The sequence below is a fragment of the Crotalus tigris genome, unplaced genomic scaffold (genome assembly GCF_016545835.1).
Source record: "Crotalus tigris isolate CLP2741 ecotype Arizona unplaced genomic scaffold, ASM1654583v1 scf7180000017639.5415321, whole genome shotgun sequence".
Taxonomy (NCBI): domain Eukaryota; kingdom Metazoa; phylum Chordata; class Lepidosauria; order Squamata; family Viperidae; genus Crotalus; species Crotalus tigris.
The window spans coordinates 5316746-5337604 of NW_024096532.1; the positions used below are offsets into that span (position 1 = coordinate 5316746).

Here is a 20859-nt window from a genome sequence, read left to right on the forward strand (position 1 = left end):
CCACCACTGGTTCCAGTCAGTGTATGCAATTTAATAATCCAATTTCATTATTCAAAAGCCACAGTTGTTCTGTCTAGATTAATGTCTAAATTATAGTTCACATATCGTGCTAAGCTAAAATATTTGTTTTTCAATTAGCATGCTGCTTAAACTAGTTACTGTGGTTTGTAAACTCTGGATTATGATTTACCAAGTTTCCATCTTTTTGGGCATTACTACAGGTTAACGTTTGTGAAAATAGCAAAAATGCCAAGTTAATAAGAAGCATCTTGTTAACAATACCAAATAGTCAAACTTCTGACAGTATTTGCATAATGGTACTCAAAATAGCTTTGCTGAAGTGAAATAACTGGAAGTAAAGGTTAGTGAACCCCGGTGAAGCTTTGACAACTGGAATATAGCAATAGAATACTTAATGCACCTAGAAGATTTGGAAACAGGTTTCTTCAGCCAGGAGGAATGGATGCAAAGAATCAACATGCAAAAAGGCCAGCAGCTCAACTGCCAAATCGCAGGATAGCATCACAGCTAACAGGTAGGACCAGCCCAGATAGGACTGGACTGGAAGGCTAGAGATAGTGCATTCCTACCACAAAGTGGGATGCCAGATCAGCCTTCTCCAGATGCAAGGACCAATCCCAAGGACTCTCATGGCAACACTGCTTGGGAGATCCAGAGAGTTAAATAGTTGCATCTTGTAAAAGTGGTGAGTCTGATGAAATCTGATGAGGACTGTTTACACTAGAATGCATACTAAAATAAAAGGTCCTGTAATGTACCAGAATAAGAGTAACATCTTATGGCATTTCAAAAATGAAAATATGTTCTATATCGTGATCCCTTATCCTGCTTTGACAGATAAGTATTTCCTAATCCCCTTTTAAGAATGAGATAAGCCATGGATGACTATGAGACAGGATATACAATTTTGCAGAAAAAAAAACTAAAGTTGGTTGTCTATAGCTGTCTCAAATTATTTTGCAACATGATTGCAAACTATTGTCACATGCTATATGATCTGATTCCATTTTTGCCTATTAGTTTGTGCAGCATGTTAAGCAACTTACTTCTTTATTAGATTTTTACCCTGCCTATTACTTTATAAGTAACTTAAGGCAACAAACATATTTAATATTCCTTCCTCCTCTTATTTTCCCCACAGCAATAACCCTCTGAGGTGGGTTGGGCGGAGAGAGAGTGATTGACCCAAAGTCACCCAGTTGGCTTTGTTGCTGAAGGCAGAACTGCAACTCATTGTCTCCAGTTTCTAGGCCAGTAGCTTTACCACTACACCAAACTGACGCTCCTATGTGATCCCAATCTATATATTTAGTATTTGGATAGATAAGCTGACTTTCTATCCTTTGAGCTTCAGAAGAAAGTTGCTCAGTGCCTTTTCTAATAGAGAAAATGTCCATCCTGGTTTCCAGAAGCAAAATAACTAACTAATCCTTCTCTTCTCTTTTTGCTCTGATGTGCTTTTACTGGAGATGACTTTTCTTTCCTAAAAGGACAGTTGTGCTAATGTTACGTGGGCATGGGTGTGACATATCACTGGACCTAATACTGAAAATGGTTAGTTATACGTGTCTTAAAAGCATGTTTCAATTTCCCTCCGACAACTGTGTCACACCTGCTTGGTACTGATATTGTTTCAGTCACAGATACAGAATCCCCAACCAGCATGACTTTTTTCTCAAGCTTCCCACTATCAGATGTGTGGCTGTGAATTCAGGATGGTACACCAGCTATTTTAGTAGCAGTTATGACACTGACAGTTTTTTTCCTAAGTATTTGCTCTGTTGCTTGGAAAAACCACAATATTACACAAGAAGAGGCACTTCATGGCCATAAAAAGGCAGCCTGCCCCATAATCACTTTACCTCACTCTTTCATCACTTAACCCGAAGACACTCAGTGTTAACAGCTCATTAATGTTCATTTGCAAAGAGGAAGAACTTGGTTTACTATAGGAAGCACCACTAAACCGAATAAGGGGAATACTGGACACATTGCAGAACTAAGCAAAATATCTGTGAAAGTTCTAAATTGTGCTTTCATTTCTTATCTGGCTTATCTCCTTCTTTCTCCAAAGAAAGTATTATTTTTTTCACCCAGTAAGGCATCTGTATTTCAGGTAAGTGATCATGATCTCTAGCTCTTGCTTTTATCACTAAAATTTGTAGTTCCTTTCTTCATGTAAGATGAACACCTGCCAAAGGATTATGTCAATATGGATTTGAAACAAGATCCTATTTTTCCTTAAATGTAACTTACAGAAGAGCTTCTAAGAGAATAAGGATTGCATTGATGCAAATGCTATATTGCAAAGGGATTACATGCTCCCCCCAATTTTCCAAATGATCAGCTGTCCCACAGTCATCACTTACTAAGCTTTGCAAAGAGAAAATACTGGGGATCTAAGGCATTTACCATTTTTATTTTCTATTGTTCTGGTATTACTGAGATTTTTACTTACGTTGTTTATTGTTTTTATCTCTTACTTATGACTCTTGAGTTTTTAGTGGATGTTTTAACTGTATGACCTATTGTATGCAAGCCACCAAGTGTCCTTCTGAATTGTGATGGGGAAAGTACCTGAAATAAATGAAGGCTTATTTACAAACAGATATGCACAAAAAGGAGACGGGACACAAAGCAGATCTACAGTCTTGCCCCAAATCCCAGAAATCCTACACTAGAATTTTAGGAGAGAAATCTGAGCAAAAGCCAAGCAAAGTGAACAGCAGCAGCACCCCCTCCCCTCCCCAACAGAGCATGGCTGGTTTGTCCATTGATGGCATTCAATTTGTAGGTTGCATTCCCACTACAGATGGAGTGAGTGCCATTATAGAGTTCAGAGAGTTGACAGTATTATTAAAAAAGAAAGAAAAGAGCTGTACAATGCAGAATGCTGGAATGGTCAGCCACCATGAAACATTTTTCTAATTTCTAATGATAAATGGCATAAATTTAATTGAGAGATAGAATCGAGAGTTAGAAAACTTAAACTTAATCGAGAGATAGAAAATTCTGATTGTAGGATTTAAAATGTTTTTATCAAAGGAAAATATTTGTTTTGTTGTTTGTTTATCTTTTAATACAAGTACCTTAAATTAATATCTCTGGGGAAAAAAAGTTGGTACCTAGCTACTGCATTCAAGTTCCATTCAATGCTGGACAGATTTGCAATCTTCTTTTTATGGGGGACAAGCACATTCTTAAAATGTTTCTCTGAACTTTTTGAACACAGAGAAAATACGTTTAGGAGAAAAAACTAATCTGGTTCCTTTGAGTTTAATTCTGGCACAGCTGGAAGGCACAAATTTGGGGAAGGCTACTGCGGTGTAATGTAAATCCAGATATTGATGCCTTTCTGGTATGCCCATACTTCTAAACCAGTGTTTCCCAAACTTGACAATTTTAAGGTATGTGGACTTCAACTCTCAGAATTCCACAGCCAGCATTGCTGGCTGTGGAATTCTGGGAGTTGAAGTCCACATGCCTTAAAATTGTCAAGTTTGGGAAACACGGTTCTAAACAAATGTGGTCAAAGGAAATTGGCTGGCTGGAAGTTATGGAAATGGAAATCTAACCCATTTAGAAGGTTATACATCAGGAAGGCTACTTCATAGAGTTGACATGATCGTAAGTTGAAGATTACCTGTAATACTGAGTTAAGACTGGAATGTATTGCAGGGCTGCAGTTATTTATTCACAATGACATCATTTTGTTGAGCAGCAATTCTATGTCAGATGATGTCTTTCTATACAGCTTCAGATAGCCCTTGTAAGGAGATGGAATAGCCTGGCAGATGTTTTTGATATTTAATAGCCATGATCTGACTTGTTCAGTATTGCTGACACATAGGAATCACTGCAATGACAAACAGTAGTGATGATAGTGAGACTCCTTGAAAGATTCCTCTCTTGATACTAACCTTCCCATCATCATTGACTAGCAATGATGTGTCTTCTATTGTGCTGTTGAACTCTGCACAAAATTTCTGATGCTTCTACTAATACCTGGTATTTCTAGGTATTTTATTATCCAGTCACATTTTAGGAAGTTGAATACCTTCTTGTAACTAATCCATGCTACATTGAAGCTGGTCATCCTTCTCTTGCAGTTCTCTTTTTGTCAATTAGGAACTGATATTTTGTTATTTTGCTGTTTGGGCAACTTCCTTTCTGCTCGGACACAAAGAGCTTTTTTTTAACTAGATGCTGTTGGACTGCACCAGCTATGACATCAGTTAGCATTTTGAAAGTTATTAGTAGGCAGGTTAATCAACCCTTTTGCTGGATCTTTCATTATCAAAGAGGTTTTGCCAGATGTTAACCAATCTTCAATTTCACCTTCTTTCAGTATTCTGTTAAACTGTTTGGCAGTGAATAGGCAGAGGCCAGTCAGATGTTTCAACCAAGAACCATGCAGTTCATTTTCATCTGAGGCTGACCTATACTTCATCTTCCTTGCCTTTTTCTCTTTCATTTCTGCTGTTATTACAAGTTCTTTCATTTCAGCTTCTTTTTTATTCTTGTTCATCTCTTTTAACCAAGCTACATTCTTGTTTTATTTCTTTGAGCTGTCCAACAGCTGCACCCTGAACTACACTGTTTCTTCTTTGTTCGGTGTTGACTGGTTCATTGGAATCTCTCAACGGATGGACTGGTAAAAACATTACTGATTTGACTGAAGCTGGAGATTCTGCCTATAGTGTGCAATTAAAGTTTCATATCCGCTAATCTCCTTGGTTGTATTATTCAATTTCTATTTACTATTAGTATTTATTTTGGTTATTAGTTACTATTTGATGCTTTGTTAATTTCAGTGATTCCTTGATCTTCCTTGCTTTCAGCTGATATTTCTTGATTAGGCATTCTTTGGCCTTCAAGTTCTTCAGCTTCCTTTCATTTGTTCTAGCTTGCTTGCATCTGATCTTAGCATGCTCATCTTATTTCCCAGCCTGATCTTCCATTCTGGTAGTGCAGTGTTGGGCTTTTTTTCTTGTTTGTTGATTTTGCATTTGAAATCAGTCCAAGGTATTCAGTTATAACTGCAGCTGTGCTTTAGATTGATTTGTTTCTTGCAATGAACTGGTGCTTTTATATGATACAACAGTATTGGTATTATTAATATGTTGATGGAAAAATCTTCATCAGGGTCAAATCCAAGCCGGGAATAAACAACACATGCCAACTGCTTTAGAAAGAAGATTGTAGTTTATTGAAGAGGAGAGCCAAACAGAAAGATGGCTCTGGAAAAAAGTGACCACATGGAGCAGAGTGGTGGGCTTGTATACCTTCTGGGAGTTTTGAGGTTGTTTTCTGTTCCTGTTTGAGGCTTTGTATTTCCTGTGTCGGGTACTTTGACCTGAGTCTGAGTGTGCCCTTTTGGTATTGGTGGATTAATCCTATTATGTCTCCTGTCTTAGAGTTTGGGTGGGGTATGTAGATTTTAAGGAGAAGGCAGAGGGTGCCTTGTTTGGCAATGAAAGTAACTTCCTCTATCATCAAGAACCAGTTTGCCTCTATAGCCTGAGCTATGTCTGGCAAGGCTTTAATTTCTTTGCCCTGGACAGATCTTTGCTGTTCTTTGCAATTCTGCTTCTGTAAATCCTTTGTTTCATATTATAATCATCATTGATTTACTAGCCTATGTTGTATTCTTTCTAATTTCTTCTTTTTATTTCTGGATCTTATTCTTTCCAGAACTGGTATATTCTTTTCAGATATCCTCTTCTCACTGAGACTGATTTCTAATAACACGTCATTATTTCTTTGTTTTCAATCTTTGTATACTCGCAACAGGTAAACAACTTTTCTTTCAGTCGTCCTGCAGCTGCTAGGCCTGATTGCTTAGCCAGTAGCTTATTTGAGTCCTGTAGCCTATTTGTCATCAGATGTTCAGGAACTCCATGTTCCTTAATGTGGTCCTTGTTGACCCAGGTGATGACCAATCCAATATGGGTTTCTGTAAATTTTGTCTCACCCTATTGTTTATGGGAGAGACATACTTTGTCTGGCTCTTGTGATGATACCTGTCCAGTATCATTGAACCTCAGGCATAGCTGTCATTTTCCTCAGAGCATACAAGGTCCACAATCATATAAAGGTATTATTATAATCTCCCTGGGAGATTATAATAATTATAATTATTATTTCTAATAAATCATCTGGATTTTTAGGTACACGCCTTGTTGTTTAGAGAACATTTAAAATGCAATTTCTACATGTTTATTTCATTAGAAGTATTTCTATGTCATTATGTTCCAAAATAATTCTGAGTAAAGGCTGCTATGTGAATGGGATATATTCTCTAATAAATTCACCTAAGATTAAATTTTAAATAAAATGTTTTATGATGGCCAAGTGCATAATTATATATGGAAAGGCTATATTACCTGTGACAAAAAAATATCAGCTCTCTAGTCACTATTTTAACCACAATCATGCATGAGCACACACAGTCACACATACAAAGGCAATTCGGAAATAAACCTCCATTTGGTTATCAATGACAGACACTCACAGACACAGAACGTTTATTATACACATTACATACACATTACATTACATTATATTACTACAACATTACATTACTTTTTGACATAATTACCATTCAAATTAGGCACTTGTCATAACGTCTTACAAGGTTTGAAATTCCTTAGTAGTAGTCGCTTGGTGCCAAAACTGAGATATGGGGGGGGGGGGGAATCAAAAACATCCCAACGGAACAGCAGCAAGATTATTGGTGGGTCAATATTGGAAGAAGGATTCTCTGCCTTCTTTAGAAGAATGGGTATTTAAGGTTTCTAATTTAGCAGAAATGGCTAAAATTTCTGCTTATTTAAAGGACCATTCACAAGAGAGATATGTTATTGTATGGAGAAGATGGATAGAATATGTTCAGAAGAAATATGGAACTACAAAGTTTCATTTATTTTATGAGTAATAGATTTGTTTATAAAATTATGATGTTAAAGTTTGAAGAGAGTTAAGGGTTAGTATGATTTTGGTTATTGTATAATTAGTAAACTTAAATAGATTATGTTTAATATGTTTGTATAACCCTGTACTTGGCTCTGGGAAGTCGGGGTGGGGGGCGGGGGGGTTGGGTTGAAGATTAAATAGCTCAGATAAGTAGAAATAGTTTCGTTGTATATAATATTATGTTTTATTTTGGAGAGAGGAATTGCTCGGGCATTTCTCCTGGACTGCATCCAGAATGAGAAGATAGGAGGAAGGGGAGAAGTAAATAGGAAGGTTGAGGTGAAGGAGGAGAGGGGGGGAGTGAAGAAGAAGAGGGAAAGAGGGAAGTGAGAGAAGAGGTTAGAGGGTGGATGCGGTTTGGAGGGAAATGGGTGAGCAATACCGAAAGTTATGTGTATAAATTTATTTTACTCTTTATCTGAAGTATTTTCTATGATGTAATGTAAAATTTAAAATAAAAAAAATTTACAAAAAAAACCCCCATCCCAATGGAACTGCTTCAAAAATTCTTGGGTGCTTCTAGTGGTGTGCGGGCGAGCATTATCGTGAACCAACACCACACTGGAAGTGGTGCCATAGAAAATCCCACCAAATGTGAAGATGCCAAAGGAGTACTGCTAGTGAAGTTCATGGAGCATGGTTCAACCATCACTTCAGAAGTCTACTGTGAAACGTTACAAAAACTCAGATAAGCCATCCATAACAAGTGTTGGGGCACGCTGACTTCTGGTGTGGTGTTGGTTCTTGATAATGCTCGCCCACAAACTGCTAGACTCACCCAAGAACTTTTGAAGCAGTTCTGTTGGGATATTTTTGATCACCCCCCTATAGCCTACATTTGGCGCCAAGCGACTACTACTAAGGAATTTGAAACCTTGTAAGATGTTATGACAAGTGCCTCAATTTGAATGGTGATTATGTCAAAAAGTAATGTAATGTCGTAGTTTTCTAATATGTATAATAAAAGCTCTGTATCTGTGAGTGTCTGTCATTGATAACCAAATGGAAGTTTATTTCTGAATTGCCCTGGTACATATACACTGATGATACTAATTGTGGTGTCACGACACATGCCCCAGAGAATATCAAATATTAAATAAGATTTTTTTTCTTTGTGTCAATAGGTATTTATATGTTTGCTGGAGCATTGCCACCACTTCCTGTTCCCCCAAAAGGTGAGTTACTATGATTATTTTGATTTCTCCATTCTTGGAGAGTATGCTAATTAGTTCAACTTTGTTTCCTCTTCCTCCTGATTAACAGATCAATTTTAGTCCTTCTCCATCCAAACTACCATGATTTGGGCAGCTGGTTGCAGGAAAATGCAGTCCCTTCAAATTTTCATAGCACCAATATCATGTGGCTTCAGCAATTCCTTTCCTCATTCCACTAGCAGCTTTGACTGATCACACATTTTCCAATGTTCAAATTGCCACGTCTCCCCACTGTCAGTTGTTTGTGAGCAATTTTTATGGACAGGTTTGGAGCTCTTTTGAAAGATTGTTAAAAGATTTGCTTGATTTGCTTCCTTGCTCAGTGCTGATATCTAAGACTGCCAAGACTGGGCAAGCAGGTAAGAGATGATTCTGAGATTCAATTTAGCAGGTCTTTTCAATTAAATAAAAATAGATTGCAAATTTCAATAGAACTTGCATATTAAAATAACAAGAAACTGAATTAAAGGTGATTCAGCTTTTCTAATACATTTACCAACAATGAAGTCATACTGGGTTGGCTGTGAATTGCTTTGTATTGTACTTAGAAAGATTAAGAGTTAATCAACTTTTTTTCTCTTTAGATTCACCCAGTCATTTGGATGATGATGATGATTATGATGATGGTAGTGCTGTAATAGTATCTTTACCACTAAAAGAAATGGAAAAGAAAGAAGGTATTGGCTCTTTTAGTGCAGCCATAGTAATATTTGCTAAAGAAAGGAGGCTTTTATTTAATTAGCTTTAGAGGTGAAATATTTTAAAGACTGTAGAGTTTCCAGAATGATTTAGACTTCATACCTAAATAGCTACTGATAACAATTCTTTTTAAGGCTGCACAACACTTCTGATTTGAAGAGAAAGGTAATTTGGAGGGGTACTGAGGCTTGTCAAAATTTTCATAATTATTAAAAATCCCAAGAATCTCTTCCTCTTTCAACTAGCACCTGTATAAAAGTCAGATAAATATTACTATGACTTCTATAGCTTTGTGCTGCTCTACCTGAGTCTAAAACTTCCTGCCTTTCCGGAAAATTTTATAAGTTTCTTTCATAATGTGTCTAGAGTCAAAATAGGTTTACTTAATTTTTAAATCATGAGCTTGTAAAAAGAAGGAATGTTTGCAGCTGGGTTAATTACAGTACTGCAATATTTTTTCCTAAAAGAAACTTACTCCTCAAAGCTCCTATTTGCCCTTTTTTTTTAAAAAAAAAAAAAAAAGGGGGGGGGGGAGTCATTGCTGACAACATTCTTTAGAACTCTGTAGTGGTTTGTTTATAAGTTCGTCTGCCTTATTTATTTGTTATAGTGTTATCTATCTTCCAATTTTTGCCTAAGAGCTTAAAGTAGTGCATTGTGGAAACTGACCTCATTTTTTTTTTCATATTGGCAGGACTGCAGTTGGTTTGGATGAAAGATACTGAATTGCATTATCAAACAAACTATAGAAAGAAATACAGGATTGAAATAGGTTTTTTAAAGCAATGCCTACTTTGGCTTTATCTCTTTATGTCAGTTTCAAATGTAAAACATTTTTTTTTAATATTTTGCTTCTATCTATGAAACTCAACATTTTATTTAGTTCAAGAAACATGTCCCATTTTAGGTTAGGAGCACAAGCTTGTCTACATAAATTTGCAACTTTGTACTCCACAGAATTAATAGCTGCAAACTGAACCTTGTCATTAATCTTCTCTTCCACAGCTCCTTCCACCTGTAAACCAGCAAAAGAGAATGACTCTAGAAAACTTCACACACCCATTCTTTATGCCCTAGTAGCCATAAGCTTCGCAATGTGGATTACTCACTTGTTCTTGATCCTGGAGAAATGTAAGTGATTCCCAGTATCAATAGTATTGTCAGGAATTCCAAGGATGAGAACTGAGAACTTGTAACAGTGAAGAATTCCTTCATCAGTGAGCTACCACAAATGTACATTTTAGCTTCTCCATGGACTGACCTTTGGATCTCCTCAACAGGAAGAGATATAAGGCAGCCAGATGGTCTCTTAACCAGATTTGTTCCTTAAAACTGCTGCTAGTGACTGATTCTTGACTTCAACCTGCTCATTCCCCAGCTTTAACTCTCTCAATTGTTTTTAAAATACTTGATTAAAAATGTAGATTTCCAAAATAGTTCATTGGTTTTCAATTGGAGGAAAAAAAATACTTTCTACTGGCAAAAATGCTTTCTTCCCAATCAGTAAGAAATATTCCATCCATTCCAGTCATTTAATATCTGCCATTTTCTCCCCAGAATTCTCAGTCAGCTCACCATTTGGGGAGTTGCAGATCCATCATTATCTTTACATTGTCTATACATTTTTTTTCTTGGTTAGGTATAGGAGTGGTTTACTACTGACATCTCTGCAAATTATCTTTTAGTCATTACTAAAATGATTATCTTTCTCCAACAATTTCCAATATTGTTCCTACCCAAGAAGGCCTGCTTGTTTTAACTGGATATCTGGATGTTTTACTGGATACCATGGGTGACTTTGCAGGGTCTTCACATATACTTACACGCTATGTATGTTTGTATAGTACTCAGTATGTATATATAATACACTCTCAAAAGGAGCTGTGATTTTTCATAGGATTGTGTGGCTTAGCTTAACATCTACAATGCTAATTTTAATTCTGTAAAATTTCCAAACAAAGATTATTTTGGATTGGAGTAAAAAGCAAAAATTCCACATTTTGTCTCATTTTCTTCTTCAGACTCAGAAATTTCACAGACGATAGAGAACGTAAACCTAAACTACTCAGAGAAGTTTGCAAAAAGTAAGCACTATGCTTTTAAATATTTATATGTATTTAATTATCTTGTGAATTGGACAAAAAATAAACTAGATGGTACTTTTAATATGAAGTTGCTAATGGGTCTCACCTGCTGCAGGCCCCCAATTGCTAAGGGCCATAATCACTCTTGGTCTATAAGTATATTCACCTTCTTTTCTGCTATGATTCTGCCTCTAGTTGCTGTTTGTGTGCACAGTCACACATTAATCACTGCTTTACCTTCATCTTCTAGTACTAGAAGTTTTTTTAAAGAAGGAACTATCTTCTAAAGCAGTGGTTCTCAACCTGTGGGTCGGGACCCCATTTGGGGTCGAACGACCATTTCATGGGGGTCGCCAAACAACGCAATCCGCCATTTTTTCCCCTATTTTCTTAGCTATGCTACTCCCTTTTATTCTATTGGCTTTTGAAAGCCAATAGAATAGACTCTCTTGAATAGAGTCTAATTCTATTGGCTTTCAAAAGCCAATAGGAATTGTCCAGGCTGTCTCTGCCCTGCTGAGCCTGCCAAAAGTCCCATTCTGCAAACGGTGCTGCACCAGTTGAGTAGTCCTCGACTTACGACCGGTTGAGTAGTCCTTGACTTACAACCAATTGGGGGTCGCGGCATTAAAAAGGTTGAGAACCACTGTTCTAAAGTATCTTGGATCTTATCTATTTTACAGTATAATCCTTCCTTCGTTTGATCTTTAAATTAGTTACTATGTGTCCAGTGATGTTCTTTCACATACCAATTTGAGATCATAACCTCCTTCTGAATGTGTAGATTTTTTTGGAAGAGTTTGCTTGTTTCCCCATGTCTTTCTATCTTTGATGATTTTATATATGTGACTCCTGAGAACTTTGCAGTTCTTGGCTTTGTCTTCTCTTTTCTTCTTGGCAAATTTTATTGTTTGTTCTGACACTCAGTTTACTTTGTTTTGTGATCTTTGGAAGTCTCTTTTCATGTGCATCCTTAACAACATCTTTGACTTCATTCCATACTTATTCTGCTTTCATATTAATTAGGTTCAGGACTTCAAAGTGATTCCTGATGATCGCCTAGATAGGATATGATGGCAATATGCTCAAGATCATATAGGGGAAACTGATTGGCTTTGTTCCTTTGCTTTACTTTGAATTGGAACTTGCTCAAGAGCAGTTCATGATCTGTTCCCAGGAGTGCCTAGCCACATATCTGTTATTATAATTAAGTCATTCTACTTTCTTTTATTAATAATATAGTCAGTTTGATTTCTGAGTTTTCTATCTGGTGATATCCATGCATATAGGCATAGGACACCAAGGATCCAATTAGATAGCAATTTTAGGGTGAAGTTGCTAATAGACCCCAGCTGCTAAAGACCACATCTATTCTTTCCTTGAAGCCTGGTCTTCATAGCTTCAGTGGCCACTGTCTTCACTGGTTGCTGTTGAATGTCAAGTAGGTCTGTAATAAGGCTACTCTTATCCATGATACAATATAATCATGGGTGACAGTGTCAACTTGGCATATTTCACTGAGATCTGGCTTGATACAGAAGGGAGCTCCCCTTTCAGAAATGTGGCCACTTTTCAGCCATTACATCAGCCAAGACTCTGGGGTAGAAGTAGGTCTATGGCCGTTGCCATCCAGGAAACTGTGGAGGCTTCCAGGTCTGTGTTTCACAGATAAGTGGATTTGGAACTCTGTTTGGGAAGTTGGGCCATAGGAATCAGATGGAATGGCTACTTGTGTATCCAACTCTCTGCTATGGAGCAACCTCCCTTCTAGAGGTGCTTGATTCTGGTGGCAGAGTTTCCCAGGCTTATAATAGGGGATTTCAATCTGCTTTTGCTTAGCCCAAAGTTGGAGGACGCTCAGGAATTCTTGACCACCATGGAACTGAGCTAGGCAATAGAAGACCTATTTTCATGACATCTCTCTTAGCACTTTGATTTGTCTTTTAGTGATGAAAGATCTGGATTATGCTAAAACAACACAATTGATGGCTGAAAAATACACAAGCAACAGGTTCACTGAAACTGAGGACATTTTAGGTAAGACATCTCTAAAAAAGTTCTAGACCTGGATTCTTCTAAATGAGAAGTGAATCATCCTGGTTGGAAAATGTGAATATTAGAAATGGGCAGGAAGGCAAGGAAAATGCATATAACAAACATATTTTCAGCCATAAAGTTTCCCTTGCTGTTTAACACTGTATTGGGGAAGAACCAGATTCTGTCCAGATTGTGTTCTGAACATCTGAAATTTATCAGGTAAGCATTAATTTCAGTTTATGTTTAGAGGAAGCGAAGGTGCCTAGACAAGGCCTTTATGAATACGGAGAGCAGAACTGGTTAGCACTACTCTTTTCATACATTATTTGTAGGTCCTTTTTGAGGGTGGTGGTGTTCTTTCAGGCAATATGTTGCTATCCATGATGTATTTCAAAACTGTAAAAAGATGTTTCTGTCTTAGCCTCCTTATTAGAATACAACAAGAAAATGCAGGAAATTTGTATGCAGTATTCAAAACCAGAACAAAAACAGCTTCCATAGACTACAGCACGGTGTCAAACTCGCAATGTCACATGATGCGTCTGAGATGGCAATGGGGTGGGCACGGTTTTGGTGTGACGCATCCGACACCCCTGGACTACAGTGACAAGTATTTAGTGTGATCATCCCTTGCACTTGAGCAACAGCAGACAACTGGCTCCTATAAACCTAAATTGAATGGAAGCCTAAGTACTGTTATTACTATTTCATGCCAAAATGACTGCTGTGCAAAAAGTTCTATTACAACAAGTTTGTGCAATACATGCTTGAGCATTACATACAGCACACACACATGTTGTATGAGTGTTATTCATTGGAAGCTTGCTAATAAGACCAACTTTCAATTACATCATTCCAATCAAAATACCAGAGATCACAGAATCTAACAGACATCCTGTAAAAGCATATTTTTGCATCAGCAAGGCCACTCTCAAAAGGAAATCAACAAATTGGATATTTAAGATGTGATATTCAGGACCAAAAAATAATCATGGATGGTTATTAAAACTTTTCTAAAACAACAAAATGAGTAGTGGCTTAAGACTTTTGCACGGTACTGTATGTGCTCTGCTTACTTAAACTGTTAATTTCATATGCCTATGTGATCTCAGCAATTTCGAAACACCATTGAAGACTAATAGAGGCTTCTGTCATATTTCCTTGTAGAATCCATCTGCAGCCAAGGAAACATCACAATTGTTTCTTCATGCCCCAATAGTTGGAAGCGTCATGGGAAATACTGTTATTACTTTTCAACTGAAAAGACAAACTGGACTAACGCCTTGTGGAATTGTATTAATTATAAGGCATATCTGATTAGCATTTCATTTGATGAAGAACAGGTAAGTCCTCCCATATAGATAATTCTGGTAAGAAATCAAGATAAAAAATATTTTAGAAACTCCTAACACTGAACTTTTCTGGCAGAGAGCTCTGATGTTTCTGGGTTCTGTTGGAGCCATTCTCCCAATTTAGGAGTCACAGCCCCAAACATTCCTATTATCACTGGGACAGTGGTTGGATTCAGCCAGTTCGCACCAGTTCGGCAGAATCGGTAGCTATTTTTTTGTTGCCCATGCCCAGAATGGACTTCCAGAAGCAGCATCCACACAGAGAACTCATTGTTCACCTATTTGAATCCCATCACTGCACTGGGACCACATTGGCTTTTACTTTCCACATCCTCTCTAGTTATTCTTTCAAGCCCTGGTACTTTTCCAGCTTCTGTGACTCTGTAATGGAGGGGGTTGTAGTGATGTTCCAGCTTCAGCTGTTGGCTGCACGTCCTGTTGTTCTTCTCTCATATGTTTCATATATCTGCTACTTTAATAGCATTCCATCATTTCCAGGTTCTCTTCTCTCATTCATCTATGATTTGTTCCAGCAGCTCACTTATCATCAGATATACAGATATAGATACTTCTGAATAGTATTATTTATTTGAAGGATATAACAGAAATATTTTAAAAAATTAAAAGCAAGAATTAATTTTCTTTAAAAACCCTTGATTTTCTCTTCAGCCAGAAATGTCTGTTCAGTCTTACAGACAGTAACAAGGTCAATGAAAATGGGAAGATATTTTTGAGTCTAAACTATGGAACCATTTCTAATTTTCATTAGGCATTATTATATTGAATTATATTGAATACTCTTACAGATTACCTTAAACTGTCTCATTTGAAAACAATCCAGACACTTCAGTAAGTCTAGTTTTAGCAAATTGTTACGGTAATTGTGACTAATATGATAGTATTGATTTTTGCCATGTGCACTGCTCTCCAGTCCATTTCCTGACCTGGTTCAAGTACTGATGTTAACTGTTAAAACGTTAAATGTTCTGGGATTGTTTGTTTGCTGCCTCCCAAATATATTCAATATGAACACCTATACTTGCTTTTCATTTTGAGAAGCATATGTTTATGGTCTGGGTGAATTCTTAGTAGGCTTTCACAAAGGTGGCATGCCAAAGAGTGTTTGGCACTTATTTGTAATCATTTTAATACAAAATGAAAGCTTTTTAAAGAAAAGTTCTTCATATTGCTGTTACCAGTTTTACATTAATATTATTCTATTTCTGGCCTTATTCTGTTTCAGGTTCTCTTTTATTTTAGTAATCTTAGGATTTTTGTGTTATTTGATCAATAGAATAATAGAATGTAGAACATTGAATCAGAGGTCTGGAAGGGATTTCAGAAGCCTTCTAGTCCAACTCCCTGATTATACTATCACGGTCAAATGGTTGTCTAGTCTGTTTTGAAAACTCCAGTGATGGAGCATCCAGAACCCAGGGTTAACTATTCATTAATTGTTCTCATTGTTAGAATTTTTTTCCTTACTTCTACCGTGTTTTCCCGAAAGTAAGATCTATCCTGAAAATAAGCCCTAGCTTGATTTTTGGGGGTGGGCCTAATATAAGCCCTAGTTTTGGGGTGAGGTGCATGTCAAAAAATCAAGCTAGGGTGGGGGTGGGGTGGGTGAAGCTGCCCCACGTGCCCCGCACTCACTTACCATTTCAGTCAGGTCTCCCATGAATCGACATCTGCCTTGCCATGCCAGCCCACTTCTTCTGCAGCTGAAAGAAATGCCTCTGCAGCAGAAAATGGAGCTCCAGCCTGCATTTTGCATTTTTCCGGAAAGGCCTCTGCAGCTGAGAACCGAGCTACGATTCAATCCATAGCTCGGTTCTCAGTTGCAGAGGCCTTTCCAGAAGGCCTCTGATGGTGAAATGCAGGCTGGAACTGCATTCTCAGCTGCAGAGGCATGGGCCAGCTGGGTGGGGCTGTCAGTGCCATTGCGAGATGAGACTGTGGAAAAGACACACCCCGAAAATAAGACCTGGTGCCTCTTTTGGAGGCAAAAAAATAAAATAAAAATAAGACCGGTTCTTATTTTTGGGGAAACATGGTAGGTTAGATCTTTCTTTAACAAACTTCTACCCATTACTTTTTGTCCTGGCCTCTGGTGCTTTGGAGATTAAGTCTGCAATCCCCTCTAGCAGTATAAAGCAGCTTCTTTATACTTCTTGCAATCTTGATGTCATCCTTCTATTAATGCAGTCCAGGATTGCACTGCCCTTTGGGCAGCTATTTTTACTGCCTAAGTGCAGACCTTACTTTTCTTATCATTGAACTGCATCTTGCTGGATAGACTCCAATGTTCAAGTATGTCAAGATCTTTCTGAGTCTTAAGTCTTTCCGAAATGTTAGCGATTCCCCCCAGCTTGGTGTCATCTGCAAATCTGATGAGTTCCTTTTTATCCCCTTGTCTAGATCATTTATGAAGATATTGAAAAGTACTGAGCCCAAAACAGAACCTTGAAGTACCCCACTGCTGACTTCCCTCCATGTTGATGCAGTTCCATTAAGGCCTATATGCTGGGTGTGGTTGGTCAGCCAACTGTGAACCCATCTGGTGGTGGTGCTGTCTATCCCATATTTTTCTATCTTGTCAAGAAGCAAGCTGTGGTTAATGTGTCAAATGCCTTACTGAAGTCCATGTTTACTATATCCACAAGTTTAGTTACTTTATCAAAGAAGGATATAAGGTTTATCTGACATGATCTGTTTTTGACAAATCTGTGCCCGCTTCTAATAATCTTCTTGTTCATTTTTAGATGCTCACAGATTCTATGCTTGATGATCTTCCCCAGAATTTTCCCAAATATTTATGTCAAGCTGATTGCCCTATACTTTTTTGTTTCAGGGTTTTCTGAAAAATTACCTCAGTAGAGTTGACAATTATTGGTTGGGTATGAGTGATTTAGAAGGACAGTGGAAGTGGAAAGATAGTGGTATGCTAGTCGGAACGAGGTGAGTATATTTTGGATGGTTTTTTTTTTCTTTTTTAAGCCCCATGTTTCAGAAAACCAAGGAGCTAAAAATATGTGGGAGCTTCTAAAAAAAAAAAGAATCTAAAAATATAATTGCACACAATCCGTATGAGGAAAAAATGTAGGACAGGAAACTTGGGGCTATACAGTTTTTTAAAAAAGTATATATAAAGGAGATAGAAGGGAGACTATGAGTGATGTGGAACTGCAGAGATGGTATGTGTGAAAGCTAAAGCTCAGAATGAATTCTGGTTGGTGAAAAGTGCTCAGAATTATAAGTGTGCCTTTAGAAATATTCAAAACAATAGCAAAGATGGCAAAATGCCTACAGGTAGCAACAACAAGATGACATAGCTACTTGATATAGTCTTCTTGACCCACAAAAGATGTGTTCCACCATGAAACAGTGAAGACAAAATAACAAATCAGGATGAAAGATTGAGACCAAAATGTGGCCAGGGAATACCAGAATATCTGTTTCCTTTTAATGAGTTTGAACCTTCTGGTTCAAATGAATATCATCTTTAGTCTATTTGAAAAATCCTAGAGTAGAAAGGAAATGCAAAATGACTGTAGAACAAACACTGCTAAGTCCTTGGTGCTCTTTGGTTATTTGCTTGCAGAGATTTCATTAACCATCTAGGTAACATCATCCAATGTTAATGAGATTTGTTCTTTATCTGTGTGTGCGTGTGTGTGTGTGTGTGTGTGCACGCACACTTATGTGTATCAGTGCTGGTGGGGATGTGATTGATTAGGGTATTATTTTCTTCTTGTCTGTCAGTGTTAATCCATGCTTTTGTGGATGTTGGTTGCTGGAGTGGATATGTTTTGCCCCCTTTTGTTTCCTTCTTAGCTTTATATTGTGTCTTTATTTCTATCCGTTTGTTGATGGCTGATTTGTCTGTATGCCAAGCTTCCAATATTTTCCTAGTGTTTTTGGTTTTGACTTTGTCTAGGATGCCCACATTGTTTCCCATACTTGATAAAATCCACTTTCCCCAATAAAACAAGCCCTATCTTTCAGTTAGATGAGGTTCAGTAAGTTTGTATACACAACGTCCAGCAAATTTCCCATGTGTTGACCATTTTTGCTTGATTTTGGAAGCCAGGTCAAAATTTGTAAATGCCAGGTACCTGTCCTTGTATCCCTTCTGTCATCTTGATTCTTGAGAGAACAGTGGGAAATACTTTTAAGTTGCTGAATATCCCATCTCCTCCCCAGAACTGTAGGGACTCTGGCTATATGAGCTACATAATTAGCAAACTCATCCGTACAGAACATTCCACTTATATTGTATTCCATATGTCATTAATACCATGCTAAGATGAAGATGAAAAAATACTAGGTCATAATCTCAATGTAGAATGCAGGAAAAATATAGCAAATTCATAAAAATATAGACAATTGTATGTTAATATTAAATATTCTGGTTTTTTTTTTAGTTTTTGGAATCAAGGAGAGCCAAGCAAGGATGTCAACAAGAACTGTGGGATCATGCATTCCAATGGGACATGGGCATCTGCTGTGTGTTCTATTCACAATAGGTGGATTTGCAAAAAGAAATTGATCTGCTAAAACAATTCTTTGAGCTGTGTGCTCCTGATACAGGAGTTATACAATCTGTTATGTGCTGAAGATGCTTAGTAGCTAGACAGAAGTTACCATCTTCTTATCATTCATATTGTGACACACAATTCCATATTTGCCCATATCAAAATGTATAGATAATTGTGTGATGAAATATTCCTTCTCTGCAGTTGAGCCATATTTCCCAGAGCTCGCATAATCATCCATATAAAACTTGAGGGCAGGGAAACAGGTATACTTTCCTCTAATTCCTACATAAATAGCAAAAATAAGACATGTTAAATTCATGTATTAATATAGTAGGCACTTTGACCCATAGAAACGCTGTCAATTCCTGCCCTCCAATGACCCATACTCATAATGGGGCACTCTGACAGAGAATGTATACCCAGTGTTTTTAAAACGGTGCAGCCACAATCCTAATTATTCATGAACGTCACATGATATGTCAATGAATGTCACATGAATGTCAATGAATGTTACATGGATGTTAATGAATGTCACATGAATGTCAAGGCAATGAACACATTGGTTTCAGGAAAATTCTCCACAACAAAACACTCATAGTTAATACTAAGAAAGTATGATTCCTTGCATAAAAACTAGGAGAAAACCTTCAGAACTTCAAATGCTCATGCTGCCCAAAAAGCCACTCATTAACTCGTTCTCCAGGCTTTAGATGTGAGTGAAATATTGAAGATTTTAAGAATTGCAGCATTTCCCCCCCCCTTCCTTAATTATAAAAGTTTTAGCCTCTACGGTCACATAGATTTTCCTTCTGCCTCACTCACACAAGCACTCATTAAGCTGCTCCTCAGGCTCATTTGCAAGGTGGTAATGAAAGTGGAGTGGGGAATGCAAGATGCAATTTTTGGAGGTGCGTATTTAATTATATTCTCAAGACAGGAAAAAAAAAGTGGAGCATTGGTTGCCAACTTGGGCACCTTGCAAATCTGTAGACATTAGCATCCAAAATTCTTTGCAGTGGTCTTGCAGACTGGGGAATTCAAGAAACTATACAGTTTGGGGAAAGGTTGATGTAAAGTAGACCCAAAAGAAAGGAGGTTGTACAGTACAAATATTTTTACTCTCTGTTCTACTCTACTCTCAAATGCTAGTAATGACCAGTCTATTATTTTTTTTAGAATAGAATAGAATAGAATAGAATAGAATAGAATAGAATAGAATAGAATAGAATAGAATAGAGCAGAGCTGGAAGGGACCTTGGAGGTCTTCTAGTCCAGCCCCCTGCTTAAGAAAGAGAACCTATACCATCTCAGACAAGTGACTGTCTAGCCTCTTCTTAAAAATCTCCGGTGATGGAGTGCTCACGATTTCTGGGGATAAGCTGTTCCACTGGTTAATTGTTTAGAAAGCAATGCAAATCAAAGCAATAATAATATTGAATGGGAGTAATTCTTTTAGTTTAAACATACTATTAGGTGTTTTTCTCTCTACATAGATAGCAGCTCAATGGTAAGATACATTGCTGCTGAGAAAGAAAAGCAAATTTACTTTCAAAATCCCCATTGTATGAATATTTTCATAATTTTGCATAGGAAATATGCAAGTCACTTGATTTCTTATAGTCAGGCTTTATCTCCTTATACTTTCTTATGCAGATTCTGAAACTATTTCTTTCTCAATAGTTTAATAGAGCAGTTCATTCTTTCATAGTATTTTTAAATTAATCGTTCAGCTTTTACTTCACATTTGACAAAAAAGGCCATTCAACTAATATGTGAGTTGATTTAAAGAGTATTATCATTTTGTAACAAAGGTTCATGCCAAATCAATTCAAAAAACCTATTCTCATATATATATACTTAGAACCAAATCTTAGTTCAATGCAACTAACTCTTAAATAAAAGTGTTCTGTTTATTTGAAAATAAATAGTATTGGGAGAG

The 20859-nt window shown here is 37.2% G+C and overlaps 1 protein-coding gene across 2 annotated transcripts; it reads left to right on the forward strand.

The window, feature by feature from the left end:
* Positions 1 to 361: 361 nt before the first annotated feature.
* Positions 362 to 20105, forward strand: LOC120304581 (CD209 antigen-like protein C). 2 transcript variants are annotated; one of them, XM_039335354.1, is made up of 9 exons: positions 362 to 535; positions 8121 to 8171; positions 8795 to 8887; positions 9915 to 10040; positions 10931 to 10993; positions 12941 to 13030; positions 14198 to 14373; positions 17234 to 17340; positions 18807 to 20105. In XM_039335354.1, exons 1-9 carry the CDS (start codon positions 460 to 462, stop codon positions 18937 to 18939), a joined length of 915 nt encoding a protein of 304 aa, XP_039191288.1. In that variant the 5' UTR covers positions 362 to 459; the 3' UTR covers positions 18940 to 20105. The 2 variants fall into 2 exon arrangements, with proteins under 2 accessions (XP_039191288.1, XP_039191289.1); XM_039335355.1 differs by lacking the exon at positions 362 to 535 and adding an exon at positions 1845 to 2137.
* Positions 20106 to 20859: the final 754 nt, after the last annotated feature.